This window comes from Squalius cephalus, assembly GCF_949319135.1.
Source record: "Squalius cephalus genome assembly, chromosome: 7".
Classification (NCBI taxonomy): domain Eukaryota; kingdom Metazoa; phylum Chordata; class Actinopteri; order Cypriniformes; family Leuciscidae; genus Squalius; species Squalius cephalus.
Genome location: NC_137128.1, coordinates 6,932,458 through 6,949,728, shown reverse-complemented (window position 1 = coordinate 6,949,728; position 17,271 = coordinate 6,932,458). Strand labels below are relative to the sequence as shown.

General features: G+C 38.2%; 1 protein-coding gene across 2 annotated transcripts in view; it reads right to left on the bottom strand.

The window, feature by feature from the left end:
• Positions 1 to 578: 578 nt before the first annotated feature.
• Positions 579 to 17,271, bottom strand: part of LOC307161654 (NACHT, LRR and PYD domains-containing protein 3-like) — a 112,968-nt gene continuing 96,275 nt past the window's right edge. Inside the window, exons 16-21 of one of the 2 annotated variants that reach the window (XM_079876518.1) lie at positions 14,446 to 14,619; positions 14,003 to 14,176; positions 13,432 to 13,605; positions 13,030 to 13,191; positions 1,440 to 1,523; positions 579 to 851 (exon numbers count right to left, since the gene is read on the bottom strand). In XM_079876518.1, the coding sequence (XP_079732644.1) occupies positions 1,475 to 1,523; positions 13,030 to 13,191; positions 13,432 to 13,605; positions 14,003 to 14,176; positions 14,446 to 14,619 (733 nt within the window). In that variant the 3' untranslated portion in view covers positions 579 to 851; positions 1,440 to 1,474. Of the gene's footprint in view, positions 1,524 to 13,029; positions 13,192 to 13,431; positions 13,606 to 14,002; positions 14,177 to 14,445; positions 14,620 to 17,271 lie in introns of both variants that reach the window. The other variant, XM_079876519.1, reaches the window with a different exon arrangement.

Sequence of the window (17,271 nt, the reverse complement as noted above, 5' to 3'; positions counted from 1 at the left end):
TGATCTAAAAAACATACTAACATTCTAGGGCACCCCTGGAAACATTATACAATAATAAAAATAATCCATGGAATGGGACCTTTAAATGTGTGCGAGAGAGCATGCACGATGAGAACTGGGCTTGTGCATGCTCTCTCGCACACGTTTAATAGGCGTTCCCTCTCGGGAGCAGGTAGAGTGTTGGGCGTGTGCAAGTGGAGAGGGCGGTTCTTTTCTAAAATTTGGAAAAATCCTATTTACAATTAAACCTGTTTACAATTTGCTGTCGGCATCACTCATACATGCTTACTTGCAAGCACGTACGACGGCCTTACGTAAATAAATCACCAGAATGACAATTAGGAGGACCAATAGTCTTGATGATTCACCCGGAAAAAGAAAATCCTCCACTATACCTTTAAAAGCACAAGCACCTATTAAATAGCCTGACGTCGTCATACTCAGATTCACAGTGATTATAGTCCCTCATCTTTGCCCAAACTGACCTAGTTATGTTTTAAGATAACTGGGCCACATTTGCTGCAACATATGTGGGCCATATTTGGTTCACACCCAGATTAGTCATTGCCGATTGTGCCACATTTTTGCCATAGCTGGCCCACATCTGGTTTGTAATATTTGGGCCATATTCATTATTTATCATATGGGCCACTTTAAGCTCACATTCAGATTACACATTGCCATGAGTGCCGCATCTTTGCCTAAAAAGGCCCACATGTGATTTAAAATATTTGGGCCATATTTGCCATTTTACATGTGGGCCACTTCAGGCTCACATACATTTAGTCCGGGCCATAAGAAGGCCTGCAGTGCCGCATCATTGCCTGAAGTGGCCCACATCCGTCTGCTATCTGAGGAGCGAGTGAAACACACACAAATGCTGTTAACTGGTAAAAATGTTTAGTCGGTCTGTAGAGGAGAAGAGACTTCATCCACAGAACAAAGACAATATACTGTAGATCTGTGCATCAGCAACAGATGCACACATAACTAGCTTCATATACAATAAAACAATAACAATAAATATATTCTGTGTATAAAATATTAGAGATAATGTAAATGTTTAAAAGTTACATGTAAACTTTATATCTTTTGAAACATTTATGTGCTATACTTGACAATAACGTTCATGATTAGAAATATTTACATAATTATGGATGAGTTCAATCCAAACATTATTATATTTGCAGGCCTGATACTGAAGATTTCTGCTGACACTCATCTGAGCTTCTTCCTCTGTTCCTCCTTTAATTACAACTAAACCATCATTTGGCTGAATAATAAACCAACATGAATCATTCAATATCACATGTTTCTAATACGCATGCTAACACACGCTGCTTTATTTAATTGTGAAGTCTGAGTCTCTTCCACCTATGAAACACATTTACACATTTATTTCTCCCCATAGTCAGTAGTGAGACTCTTCTGTGGATCACCTGATGGTTTCTGCTCCTCTCATGATCATTTTAAACTATGATATAACGCATCCATCAGAGTTTGATGATTGATATTCATCTACTCTGTAAAGTGGAACAGAAGAGAAAACAATCAGTGTTCAGTGGAACAAAGTGCAAATTATTATATTTCAATTACTGTTTTTGAGTAAAAATAAGTTAAACTGAATTCTTGAAATCAGATTAATTACTGACTTTACATGATGTTGCATAGATATTTGTGTTTTTAAATATAATAGATGTAAAACCTGAATCATGTCAGGTAACTCCTATAGTCCAGGCAAAGTAACTAATTTTGGAGCCAAAAATATAATTAATTGTAAAATAATTTTTTTCAGCATAGATCATTTCTATGAGGTGTCCAGAACAACATACTAAAAGTCCTAAGAAATCCTAGTTGAGGAAATATGTTAAATTCTCATCAATCCGAGATGTGTGCCAATATGGCCAGGCAATAATACACCCCAATGGGGCTATTTTTTTCCTTTACTCCTATCAAAAATGAAACTTTACACAATGAAAGTACCCATGAAAAGTAACATTTTTTGTATTACAAGTTTCTTTGAAAATGAATTTGAATATGCAAATGAGCTATACACTAATCGAATATAGGCTAAATACACCTGCATAGGCTTAATTTTTTCCTTTACTTCTAACACCAAAAAAACTTTACACAATGAAAGTCTACAAGAAAAGTAAAACATTTTGTATTAGAAGTTTCTCTGAAAATGAATTGAAATATGCAAATGAGCAATATACTAATCGAATATGTCCAGAATACACCCTAATGGACTTATTTTTTCCTTTACTCCTATCACAATCAAACCTCACACAGTGAAAGTATACATGAAAAGTAACATTTTTGTTTTACAAGTTTCTGTGAAAAATCTATTTTAAATATGCAAATGAGCTCAACACTAGGCCTAACTGACTTACTGTATGGCCAAGATACCATAAAGTCACAAGTAGAAAAAACAGGGGCCAAATAACTAACACATTCATGTCCATTCAGTAAGTTAACCTATGCATAAACACGATAAATTTAAAGGATTAGTTCACCCCAAAATGAAAAACGGACAGGGAACTACGTCATCACGTTGAAAGGTCACGCCGGCACCGGCAGAAGTACCGCCCCACTGTTTACAATGCAACCGTACGTAGGAGGATAGTTCCAATAGTATTGTTTGCTATTATATATATAGTAATAGTATTCAGTGAATATGAATATGAATAGTACATGAATAACATTCTGATGAATATGAATAGTAGTTCAAATAGTATTGCCGGCGCCGGCGTGACCTTTCAACGTGATGACGTAGTTCCCTGTCCGTTTGTTGATCAGCTCAATCTGAACTATTGAAGTTAAAAAGTCTATAAATTATATATATTTTTTTAAAATGACCTATCGGTTCGCTAGATAACAACCTCTTCTTCAGCTGTAATCGCGTACAGCCCGTTTAAACACTTAAAAGACTTTTGAAACTATATTGTAGTTCAATGTACTTAAATTCGATGGTAACCAATGAAGTCCATTGTTAGAAGAAAAATCCAGAAATGTTTTCCTCAAAAAACATAATTTCTCTTCCACTGAGGAAAGAAAGACATGGATATCTTGGATGGCATTGGGGTGAGTAAATTATTAGGAAATTTTCATTTTGGGGTGAACTAATCCTTTAAAGTCACTTGCCACACTTACCTGGGTCACCTGCCACAAAAAGACAAATGCTGCCTTCATGTGCTCTGGAAAAGATGATATTTTCCACTTGTGAACTGGTATTTACCAGTGTGTTGTGTTCAAGTACTTTTGTTGTCGTAATGTAGTACCCGCAAGGTCTGTGTCAGAAGAGTATCTTTTTTATCTTTACAAAAAAACAAAACAAAAAAAAAACACCTAAATGTGATGCTATTTGGATTATTAAAACATAATTAATAATAAAAAAAAATAAAACGACATAAAATGATTAAATATGAACCAAGGAAATTGCGGCGAAGTTGAAAATTGAGTGTTAACGCATTATATTATAATTGTTAATGACACAACATTGTATAGGCCACAAAAACTATCTGCTAACAGTATTCACGACTCTTGCGTTGCTCTCCGCCATTTTGAAAAGGTCAAAGGTTATCTCATCTCGGCAACTCGTGCATCAAAATATTCTACGAGTTGCCCAGTGGAAAATACCACATGAGGGGGTGTTCATGTGCATTTTCCACGTCGGCTTTTGGTATTTACCATAATTACCATAGCACGTGAAGGCACCATTATATTGACCTTAAGAATTGATTGCACAATCTTGCCTCCAGTTGCTTTCTAAATTCTTTTCTTTTTTTTTTCTTGCTAACAAGCCTTACGTAATGACATTCCCCCACAGATAACATAAGAAGAAAGTTAGAATAGCCATTTTAGTCATTAGTAACATGGTGAGATTAAATTTTGGGCTGGTAGATTTACAAATGATTGGTATTGTTGGTAAGATTACGAGATTACAGGCAGAAGTCATTCTTACCAACTAAACGGTTCACTCTCACACAGAAGACAGATGAAAAACCAGACACACTTTCCAGACATTCCAGCTCTTTACAATAATTTTTCCAGACATCAAAACTGCTTCTCTTTTTTGTAGTTAGCAAGTATTTCAGACCAGGCGGGCCACACATCAGACTTCCACCGTTTGTAAAGTAGCTTTGCAGTGTTATGAGAAGCTAGCAACAGCAATATCTAGTTAGTTAAAGAAAAACTAAAAAAATTTAAAATAAAATAAAAAACACCAGAAAGAAACCTCCCCTGTTGTTGCTACCTTGTCGTGGTGGGGAGGCTTTTGTGCCTCCGTGACCCTGAAGACTATACCGCCGGGGGTTATACCCCTGGAAGGTACTACCAAGCCAGGCAGTTTTCAGGTTAGAGGCCAGTCTAATATGGAGCTTATATTATGACAAAATGATTTGAATTTGAATTATTTGCAAGTGTAATCTAACAAAATTGAATTTTAGGTGGTAGTTTAAATAGTTCTGAATTTGATTTTTATTAAACGAATATTGAACATTTGAAATTTAACAAATTGAAATGTTTTTATGGCTGAATTTTATAGACATGTATTTTCAAACAGCTAGTTTTTTTGTTCTGAATTCTCATACTGCAAATATTCAGTTTAAAAAATACAGATTCAAGTTTTCAAGATGAAGAAATTCAGAACTTCAAATTCAGTTTTCTAAAATTCAATCTCAAAAATTCAAACTCAAAAATTCAGGTCTTACAGAAAGTAGGTCACAGGTCATCCACAGGGAAGAGTAAAGGATCTCAGATAAGTCGAACAGAGCATTTTGGCTGTACTGCAGTAGTTTTCTGCCGCAAACGCGGTGGTGGTTCAAGAGAATCCATGTATCTTTCGTTCAGTTGTTTTTTTTATTTAATATTAAGAGTAGAAAAATGAGAAAACAGCTTGAGTATTACAGTCATGGTCAAAATTGATGGCACCCCTGGTAAATATGATAAAAAATGGCTGTAAAAAATAAATCTGCATTGTTTATCCTTTTGATCTTTCCTTCAAAAAATTCACAAAAATCTAACCTTTCATTGAAGTAAAAGAATTGAAAGTGGGGGTAAATCACATTATGAAATAAATGTTTTTCTCCAAAACACGCTGGCCATAATTGTTGGCACCCTGTTATTAAACACTTTCTGCAACCTCCTTTTGCCAAGATAAGAGCTCTGAGTTTTCTCCTATAATGCCTGATGAGTTTGGAGAATAACTGACAAGAGATCAGAGACCATTCCTCCCATTCAGAATCTCTCCAGATCCTTCAGATTCACAAGTTCATGTTGGTGCTTCTTCTCTTCAGTTCACCCCACTCATTTTCTATATGGTTCAGTTTAGGGGAACTGGGACGGTCATGGCAGAAGCTTCATTTTGTGCTCAGTTGCCCATTTTTGTGTTGATTTTGATGTTTGTTTTGGACCGTTGTCCTGATGGAAGATCCAACCACGGCCCATTATCAGATTTCTAGCAGAGACAGTCAGGTTTTGATTTTTTATCTGTTTGTATTTGCTAGAATCCATAATACCATGTATCTGAACAAGATGTCCAGGACCTCCAGCAAATAAATAGGCCCACAACATATAAGATCCAGCAGTATATTTAACCGTAGGCATGGGGTACTCTTCATCCCTGTTTGCACCAAACACATCTGCTGGGTTTGCTGCCAAAAAATCCCTTTTTTTGTTTCATCTGACCACAGAATCCGGTCCCTTTTGAAGTTCCAGTCGTGTCTGACAACTGAATATGCTGGAGTTTACTTTTGGAGGAGCGAGGAGGATTTTTCTTGATAACCTCCTGAACAACATGTGGTGATGTAGGGGTTGTTTGATAATTTTTTTTAGGCTTTCTGACCCTCAAGACTCAACTAATCTCTGCAATTCTCCATCTGTGATCCTTGAAGAGTCTTTGGCCACTCAAACTTTCCTCCTCACCATCCATTAAGACAATATAGACACACATCCTCTTCCTGGCAGATTCATAACATCTTTAGTTGATTATAACTTCTTAATTATTGCCCTGATGGTCAAAATGGGGATTTTCAATTCTTTAGATATTTTCTTACAGCCACTTTCTATTTTGTGAAGCTCAACAATCTTTTGCTGCACATCAGAACTATATTCTTTGGTTTTACTCATTGTGATGGATGATTAAGGGAATTTGGCCTTTGTGCTTCCTCATATTTAAACTCCTGTGAAACAAGATGTCATAGCTGGACCATTTCATGTTCCTAGTCACCCTGGTGTGCTAATAAAGGTAAATATTAATGGGAATATACTTCAGAGATATTTTTCTCGTAAAAAATTCTAGGGGTGCCAACAATTATGGCCAGCGTGTTTTGGAGAAAAACATTTATTTCATAATGTGATTTACCCCCCAATTTCAATTCTTTTACTTCAATGAAAGGTTAGATTTTTGCGAATTTTTTGAAGGAAAGAACAAAAGGATAAACAATGCAGATTTATTTTTTACAGCCATTTTTTATCATATTTATCAGGGGTGCCATCAATTTTGACCACCACTGTAGATTTCTAATATTCTAGTTATAATAGTCCGCTGCAGCAGTTGCACAGAGCTTACAAAACTTAACGCGTGCATTGCAACTATAGGCTACATTTCATTTTCTCATCAAACAACTAGACTAAGGAATGGCTCGGTACAACAGAAGAGCCTAGAACAGGCTTTTTCTCTGTGTAGACCAGCAGTTGGTCTGAATTTGCTATAATAGCCTATTTTCCGGACTGTATAGGCTAAGTCACGTTTTATCATGAAACACGCTGTGATTTATTCCAAAGTGACTCAGGCATATATAATGCATTTAACGTTAAATAATCTAAATTAGGCGCGCCAAGAAGGCTATTCGCTGTATTTTGGTTACTTTTTGGTGAGCGCCAGAAAGATCTTGAAGGAGACCGAGACGCGCTAAAGCATTGCATCATGTTGTTTTATTTATTTTTCAATGGCATGAAAGTCATTGTAGTCATTTCGAATGTACACAAATAAAAATATACATTTTACTGTCTCGAATGATGTCATATTATCTATATGACATCTAAATAACATCTAATGACTATAAATAACAGAGTATTAAGTTATTTCCCAGCAGTGGAACAAATCCAAGTGATGGCGCTCGCGCATCGTGCTCTCACACAACAGTTCTGGCGCTGCTTCATATCGCAGACTGCTCATTATCAAAATGAAACACAGTCAACCAAACATATAAAAAGTTATTCTGCCTAATTTAATTGGTCTGTTGTACAATATAAAGGGCAAGCTGTGCCGCACACAGTCTTACTTGTTATTTCCCTTGCTGTGAAGACGCTAGCCTATATGGCTACGTGTATTTTGGGACTCGACTGAAGTATGACGCCTTTTTATTTGTATTGTAATATAATATATTCAAATACATAATCTTCTGAGTTTTATGATGTAGATGTGTTTTATTTTAATTAAAATGTACTATAATTTACATCTCAAAAGGATGAGCTTTGTGCATTCTCTGACATTACATTTATTTATTTCATTAATATTGAGTATCAATTGATGTTAAACAAAACGGTGTGTTATTTTCTCTGTAAACTTCCAAAATAAATAATAATAAAAAAAATAAAAAAAATAAAAAAACCTTCCAAAGCAAAGCCATTGTGTGTTCTCTCCGCGCTCCGCAGCTTTTCCACACCGAGTTTGAGAATTGGCCAGCTAAAAAAAATAGGCCAAAGAAGTAGACTAATGGCTAGTGTCCAGGAGATACGAGGTACGTTCATATTTATGAAATAAACTGATTTTGTCTACACCTAAATACATTTCCAAGGACCCCCTAATAATAACAGTGATTAAGCCCAAATGTGGGTGGGGGTAATGAACACAATATGTTTGTTTTTTTGCCCAAATGGTCTCCACTCTATGCATTTTGTAATAATACAGCAACATTTTTTAACTGACCGTATTTGCCAGAAAATAAGTTGCATGCACCTGAGTGCAAGTCACACCGGATCATGTTGAGAGAGAAACGCGTGCGCGTCAAATCGTCATAGAAAAACACATTTCAGTAATAGTGTAAAAGACCTGTAAATAAAATACAACATGTAGGCTATGTGTTGCCTATTTTACTTTCCCTTACTGTGTGACAAATCCTTAAATGAATGCAGAAAACAACAAGAATGAAAAATAAGTAGCCATGTATAATAAAATAATATATAGGCTACATAGCCTATAAAATAGCCTATATTGTGCCCTTTATTACAAACAACATTTAGCCTATTTTAAACGCCAAGCCTAAACAAATTTATTTAAATCGAAACGGTCACGCATCTCTCATTCAGTCAAAAGTTTTCATATTTGCAATATAACATGTGGATGCTAACTATTAATGTAAAGAAGGCGTCTTCAGTCGAGTCCCATATGCACATATAGGCTAAATCAGCGTCTTCACAGCAAGGGAAATGTTTGGAATAACAAGTAAGACTGTGTGCGGCACAGCTTGCCCTTTATATTGTACAACAGACCAATTAAATTAGGCAGAATAACTTTTTCTATGTTTGGTTGACTGTGTTTCATTTTGATAATGAGCAGTCTGCGATATGAAGCAGCGCCAGAACTGTTGCGTGAGAGCGCGATGCGCGAGCGCCATCCACTGCTGGGAAATAACTTGATACTCTGTTATTTATAGTCATACAGATAATATGACATCATTCGAGACAGTAAAATGTATATTTTTATTTGTGTACATTCGAAATGACTACAATGACTTTCATGCCATTGAAAAATAAATAAAACAACATGATGCGCTGCTTTAGCGCGTCTCGGTCTCCTTCAAGATCTTATTGGCGCTCACCAAAAATTAACCAAAATACAGTGAATAGCCTTCTTGGCGTGCCTAATTTTGAAAGTCAACATTTAGATTATTTAACGTTAAATGCATTATATATGCCTGAGTCACTTTGGAATAAATCACAGCGTGTTTCATGATAAAACGTGACTTAGCCTATACAGTCCGGAAAATAGGCTATTATAGCAAATTCAGACCAACTGCTGGTCTACACAGAGAAAAAGCCCGTTCTAGGCTCTTCTGTTGTACCGAGCCATTCCTTAGTCTAGTTGTTTGATGAGAAAATGAAATGTAGCCTATAGTTGCAATGCACGCGTTAAGTTTTGTAAGCTCCGTGGAACTGCTGCAGCGGACTATTATAACTAGAATATTAGAAATCTAATACTCAAGCTGTTTTCTCATTTTTCTACTCTTAATATTAAATAAAAAAACAACTGAACGAAAGATACACGGATTCTCTTGAACCACCACCGTGTTTGCGGCAGAAAACTACTGCAGTGCAGCCAAAATGCTCTGTTCGACTTATCTGAGATCCTTTACTCTTCCCTGTGGATGACCTGTGACCTACTTTCTGTAAGACCTGAATTTTTGAGTTTGAATTTTTGAGATTGAATTTTAGAAAACTGAATTTGAAGTTCTGAATTTCTTCATCTTGAAAACTTGAATCTGTATTTTTCTAAACTGAATATTTGCAGTATGAGAATTCAGAACAAAAAAACTAGCTGTTTGAAAATACATGTCTATAAAATTCAGCCATAAAAACATTTCAATTTGTTAAATTTCAAATGTTCAATATTCTTTTAATAAAAATCAAATTCAGAACTATTTAAACTACCACTTAAAATTCAATTTTGTTAGATTACACTTGCAAATAATTCAAATTTACACAATTCAAATTCAAATCATTTTGTCATAATATAAGCTCCATAGTCTAAAAGCAGCATTGCCATCACCCATTGGCAGTAGGATGATTGGATGAATATTGGGCCGATGTATTTGTCATACATATGAATGGTGTTTCTGCCTATTCAAATTAGGACATATTCAATAGGTGTGGCCCTCATGTGCATATTCTAATTAATTTCAAAAGAAACTTGTAATACAAAAAAAGTTACTTTTCATGTATACTTTTACTATGTAAATTTCATTGTGTTAGGAGTAAAGAAAATAAATTAAGCCTATTTGGGTGTTGTCACATTCACCACATTCACCGTCTGTCTTCTCTGCACTACATTCCCCAGGATCCTCTTTGCCGCACCTGCACTCACTCTCCCCTGAGTAATTATCATCATCACCTGTACCTCGTCATCTCACCCCTTTATATTCAGCACTCACCCTTCAGTCATCGTCTGGTCTTGTTGATTCATGACACACAAACCCTCTACATTACCTACCTGCATACGCACCGTCGATCCCGATCTTCTTCAGCCTGTCTTCATTCCGTCTTCAGAGAAACTTCATCATCTTCATCTGCAGAAGAGAGATAGACTTAGTTATAATTCAGTTAAGCTTCATCTGATTATCTACTTCCTGTTTACTCACCTTTCACGCTGTGTCCAATCCATTCTGCTATTAAAATATCAACCCTACCATCTTGTCTGCTTCGTGTATGCAAACCTGACAGAAGACCAGACCAAAAATGCAGAATCTTTTGGATTCCAGAGTTAACCTGTTGTCCCTATTCGACGCAGCCCCGTTCATCATCCGGTTGGTTCCTGCCGAGCCGGCATTCCAGTTCGGGTCCGCAACGCCACCATCTCCAGCCATCTTCGCCACGCCATCCATCCTCATCCATAGTCCAGCCAAGCCTGCACTTCACTCCAGTCCAGCCGAGGCTGCACTTCACGCCAGTCCAGCCGAGCCTGCACTTCACGCCAGTCCAGCTGAGCCCACACTTCACGCCAGATCTGCCGAGTCCAAGGCAGTATGCGTCATGCCCGCCACCCCTGAGACTGTGAGCGTCATGCCCACCGCGCCTGTGACAGTGTTTGAAGCTTCCTTCACCGCTGGTTCCGTCCAGCTCAACGCCCTCTTCACCGCTGGTTCTGTCCGGCTCAAAGCCCTCTTCATCGCTGGTCCCGCCCAGCTCAACGCCCTCTTCGCCGCTGGTTCGGTCCAGCTCAACGCCCTCTTCACCGCTGGTTCCGTCCAGCTCAGAGCCCTCTTCGCCGCTGGTTCCGCCCAGCTCAAAGCCCTCTTCATCGCTGGTCCCGCCCAGCTCAAAGCCCTATTCGCCGCTGGTTCCGTCCAGCTCAACGCCCTCTTCACCGCTGGTTCCGTCCAGCTCAGAGCCCTCTTCGTAGCTGGTTCCGCCCGGCTCGGAGCCCTCTTCGCTGCTGGTTCCGCCCAGCTCTAAGCCCCCTTCATCGCTGGTCCTGTCCAGCTCAACGCCCTCTTCACCGCTGGTCCCATCCAGCCCAGAGCCTTCACCGCTAGTTCCGTCCAGCACAGAGCCCTCACCGCTGGTCCCGTCCAGCACAGAGCCCTCACCGCTGGTCCCGCCCAGTACATATCCCTCTCCGCTCGTCCTGTCAGCCCAGCCAGAGACTGTTCATGTCCTGGTCCCAGAGCCTGTTCCAGAGCCTGTCCCAAAGGCTGGGTTTGACGCCGTCACTCTCCCCAAGAATTTTTTTTGGGGGGGGGGCCACCCAAGGGCCCACGGCCGCCCGAAGGGTCTTCTCCGCCATGGGCGACCGAGGGGTCTTCACCGCCATGGTCATCTCCTCAGCCTACTTCGCCATGGTCACCTCCTCAGCCTGCACCGCTATGGTCTCCTCCTCGTCCTGCTCCGTGGTGGTTGGCAATACCATCCTGGAGTCTCCTGTCTGTCGTCTTCCTGTCCACCCGCCGGTCACAGACCCTCCCGTGTTCTGCCTTCTACGGCGCGGTTCGCGGGGAGTAATGTCACATTCACCACATTCACCGTCTGTCTTCTCTGCACTACATTCCCAGGGATCCTCTTTGGCGCACCTGCACTCACTCTCCCCTGAGTAATTATCATCGTCACCTGTACCTCGTCATCTCACCCCTTTATATTTAGCACTCACCCTTCAGTCATCGTCTGGTCTCGTCGATTCATGACACACAGACCCTCTACATTACCTACCTGCATACTCACCGTCGATCCCGATCTTCTTCAGCCTGTCTTCATTCCGTCTTCAGAGAAACTTCATCTTCATCTGCAAAAGAGAGATAGACTTGGTTATCATTCAGTTAAGCTTCATCTGATTATCTACTTCCTGTTTACTCACCTTTCACGCTGTGTCCAATCCATTCTGCTATTAAAATATCAAACCTACCATCTTGTCTGCTTCGTGTATGCAAACCTGACAGGTGTATTTTGGGCATATTCGATTAGTCTATAGCTCATTTGTATATTAAAATTCATTTTCAAAGAATCTTGTAATACAAAAAATTTGACTTTTCATGGGTACTTTCATTGTGTAAAGTTTTATTTTGATAGGAGTAAAGGAAAAAAATAGCCCCATTGGGGTGTATTGTTGCCTGGCCTTATTGGCACACATCTCGGATTGATGAGAATTTAACATATTTCCTCAACTAGGATTTCTTAAGACTTTTAGTATGTTGTTCTGGACACCTCATAGAAAAGATCTATGCTGAAAAAAATTATTTTACAATTAGTCTGTTGTAAAATGCTACTTTGCCTCGATTACTATTGAGTCTCTGTAATGGAGAAACTAATGAGTTTACGGCGTATGGAATAAACCACAGGGAGCAAATACAAATGTTATTTTGAGTTCAAACACAAACCTTTAGTTAAAGCCGTTTGTCCTCTAGTTTAAACATGTTTGTAGGCTCTTAGTAAATAACAGAGTAAAGTAAGTGTAAAGTAGTGTGACGTGTTGCTTGTCACAGTAAAAACACACTAGAGACAGAGACATTTCTCATGTGAGCTGAAGCTGGAACTGCACTGATTTTAGCAGGAGTGCAGCGTTTTCCTACAATCTGACCAAGTCTGTTTTCACTCAGTTAATAAAGCAGGTGTTGATGTATAAAGCTGTGACAGTGAGCTTTTGTTCTCTTTCCTCCTTTGTGTTAAACATTTCAATAACTTCACATTTTGTTCTCACACAAACCCTTTAAGCAATAAAGCTTAATGATCATTTTCTTTCATGAATGTTTTGAAAGATTTGTTCACATATCAGAGGTAAATGAAGATCTCTTTAATATCTCAGTGATGTTTCCTCACCTCAGGACACAGTTTGAGTCTCGTATCACGTCTCTGAGCCGCTGCTGTGAGTCTCCTATCTTATTGAGACTCAGATCAAGCTCTTTTAAAAACTGCAGTGCTTTTGAGTTAGTCAAAGACTGAGTTAAAGAAGAAACATCTGTAATGCCACAGTCAAATAGTCTAGAAAGACACAAACAGAGGAAGAGAGATTATTTTACAAACAAATCATGAATGTGAAGAATTTTACACAAATGTAATGTGAACTCAGACTCACTGTCAGATATTGAGTATAAAGTGTTTTAGTTTAAAAAACGAAAAAACAAAGTGCACTGCTATAAACAATGAAACATAAGTCCTGCTGTGTTCAAATACATAAACTTCAGTAACACTGTAATTGCTGTAAAGTATAATGATACTAACTGTAGTTTCTCCAGCTTGAATTGTGGGTTCATCAGTAGATCACTGAGGTTTTTCACTCCAGAGTCTCCTAGTTTATTCCAGTTCAGGTTCAGCTCTCTTAGGTGTGACATGTTTGATTTCAGAGCTGAAGACAGGATGAGACTCTGTTTCTCTGTAATACTGCATCCACACAGACTGAAGACAGATAAATAACAATAGTTCACATCTATGATGATCATCTTATTGAAGAGCTACAGCTGCATTTACTTTCCAATAGTCTGTTTTGAAACCCAGTCACAATAGTTCTGTGTGCTGGAAGACACTGTTTCTTCTCTTTCATTTCCAACTATTTATTTGACGTCTCTCTTTATTCTCTGTTGAAAACGCAGATTTCTGCATGTACACAATCAGTACATTGTATCAAATGCTGGAAATTAAACAATTTTTATCTAGATAAAAACACATAAAAATGTGAGCAATAGGGAAAACCCAGAAAGTGCACTGCTATTAACAATGAAACATAAGCCCCGCTGTCTTCAAATAAATAAACTTCAGTCACACTGTAATTGCTGTACAGTATAATGATACTAACTGTAGTTTCTCCAGCTTGAATTGTGGGTTCATCAGTAGATCACTGAGGTTTTTCACTCCAAAGTCTCCTAGTTTCTTCCCGCTCAGGTTCAGCTCTCTCAGGTGTGACGGGTTTGATTTCAGAGCTGAAGTCACATCAGAACAACCTTCATCTGTCATATCACGGCAGCTTAAACTACATTAGCAGAGAGAGAGCAGAAAATAAGACAGAAGAAAAGAAAACTCTTTATTCTGTAAAGTCACATCATCTTCATCAGCAAATAAAACAGAGGAAGAGAGATCTTTATCTTTATTTTACCAGATCACAAAATACCAAGGTGAACATGTTTGCAGAAATATAATGTGAACTCAGACTCATTGTGAGATATTGAGCATAAAGAGTTTTAGTTTAAACTGTCGAAGTGATTTTAAGCATTTTGATTCTTGTTTGTGAATGTGACTGACCTCAATCTCTCCAGTTTACAGTGTGGATCCTTCAGTACAGCACATAAGTGCTTCACTCCTGTGTTTCCTAGTTTTTTCACGCTCAGGTCCAGCTCTCTCAGGTGTGATGGGTTTGATTTCAGAGCTGAAGTCAGGATGAGACTCTGTTTCTCTGTAATTCTGCATCCATACAGACTGAAGACAGAAAGAGAAAAGAAAATGAATCAGACTTATGATGATTAACTAATGTGTTTAGCTTCATCCAGCAGACCTTTGCTGACAAATAAACAGGGATATCCAGGTTCAGGTAACACAGAGAAAGACTACACATTGTTCATTTAAATATACTACCAACATTGTAACAATACAAAAATGGTCTTGATCTATTTATGTTAGTTTACACCAGTGATCTCAAACTCAATTCCTGGAGGGCCACAGCTCTGCACAGTTTTGCTCCATCCCTAATCAAACACACCTGATCCAGCTAATCAAGGTCTTCAGGATTACTAGAAACTTCCTTGCAGGTGTGAGTTGGAGCTGTTTGGAGCTAAACTGTGCAGAGCTGTGGCCCTCCAGGAATTGAGTTTGAGATCACTGGTTTACACATTCATTTCACATCATTTTTAAAGGGTCATGAAACCCCCTAAAACACATTTTTTGCGATGTGAAAAACAGGCTGCACATCACTGAAAATAATAAAAGCACTCATAAGTATTACAAATGAGAGGAAATTGGTTATTTTTGTGTTTTTCTGAGCAATGTGGTTCTTCCGGGCTAAAAAGTAAAGTGGAAGCGACGTCACGGTATCTGAGGTAGAAGCGTGCTTTCGGAGCGTGTGATTGGCTGCCGGGGCTGGAGAGAACGATTCTGTACATCAGCCGGTTCTGAGCGACTCTGTTATATTTTTAAAATGAATCAAGGTGCCTTCAGATCCATTTATTTTTTTCCTCTGCAGTCATATTTTAACCCTCTGGGGTCTGAGGTGTTTTCTAGGTCCTGGAGGTGTTCTGACATGCTCTGACATTTGTGCTTATTTCTGTTACTTGTGACATTTTCATGGCTAAAGTCTGATTACACTGTATTCAGCACAAACTCTGCTACAATAATATATCAGCAGCATGTATGTAAAAGTTTTAAGCTTTTCACACCTGAGAAAGACAAAGACACTCCCCTAACGGCCCTATTAGGAGTGATCAGGCCATATCATTATGAGCGACCTTGCACAAAGAATGAGGAGATTTTAAAAAGAATGGCTTTTTGATTGTTTGGATTTATTTACAACACGACATAATCCAAAGATACACCTAAAACATTCCTAAAAACATTGTACATACCTTTCATTTCCAAGGTGTTTGATTTTCACTTTACCATGTTCATATACAGAGACTCATGTGAATGTTGAAGTCAGCAGGACTCAGTGGCATCTGGTCCCTGAAAGAAAAAAAAAAGTGAACATACTGATATCAAGAGAAACTATAGGGAATATAGTTCTAAAATTTATTGGGAATAAATTTTAGATTTTTCTGGTTAAAATTGCTTTTTAAAATTCACAGAATACACACACACACAAATGTTTCCAACAATATATAATATAATGAACACCAGGTTTGTTGTGCCTTGTAAGCATAGGCTATGCACAGTGCTGCATAAAATAATAATAACAATAACCTATAGCAGCATATAAATCTTCCAGAGAAAAATATATTGATTATCATATGTTACTTCAAATGTTTCCATTCGTTATGATGATATGAAATGAGATAATAGTAAAAACATGAATCCTTTGTTTGGTGCGTTTTGCTTTTCAAACGTGATCGCGCTCCAAATATGATACATTCAAAACCAGAGCTCGCTCCAAAATATGAAACATTATGGTTACCATATTATACATATCTACGTTTGAGCAGATATCCACAAACACATTAACAGTAAACACGGGTCTAAATATTATAATATTCACCATATATCTAGCAACAATTCAACTGCAATGTGAAGTTTATGCAACAATAACATGAACTAATAATTAAGAATTTCTTACCTTACATCTTTCTTGTCTTCAAATCACGTTCTTCTTCTTCTGAGGTAAATCCAATGTAAGCTCACGGCACGTCTTTCAAACTCGATGAAAATCAGAGACTTTTTCGAAGTTTTTTGGTGCTTTGTTTTTGAGGTAATGAGCGCGTTCGCGTTCCATGTGGAGATTTGCATGTGAATCTCTTTTGCGCGCGTGGGCGTGGTCAAAATTAAAAATAATGAGCAAGCGCATGAGAAGCTGAACATCTTGTTGGTTTTATGCAAATTACTTAAACAGAGAATATTTGTTTTCAGTTTGAATCTGATCATTTAAAAGTACACACTTAAATGTTTATAAAGGTATATGGCTCATAAATGTGTGACAAGTATTCGCTGAGTTTTGTTTCAGTTTATAGACGTGCTCAAGAAAAAAAAAGTTCATTACGACGGAGAGGCAGAAAGCACACCCTGTTTATTTTCTTTATTTTACAAAAGCACAATGTTTTGATTTGATTGTAAGTGGACACATACAAAAGTAGAAATATCACAGATTCTTTTTTCATATTTCTTTTTTCTGTATGACCATAAATAACGGAGAAATTTAAGTTTATTTTGCAACTATGTGAAGAAAATCCAGCAAAACGCACCGGCGCGTTTGTCGACCCCAGAAGGTTAATATTCATGTTTCTGTATAATGAGAGTGTTGCAGGTCTGTGTTTTATTGGTTGTTGTCTCCCCTTTTCCCACCCTCTACACACCCCCTTTTCCACAGCTTTACACACACATTTCCTCAGACTTTTCCAGCTCTGAGATGTGAACGACCAGCTAAAACAG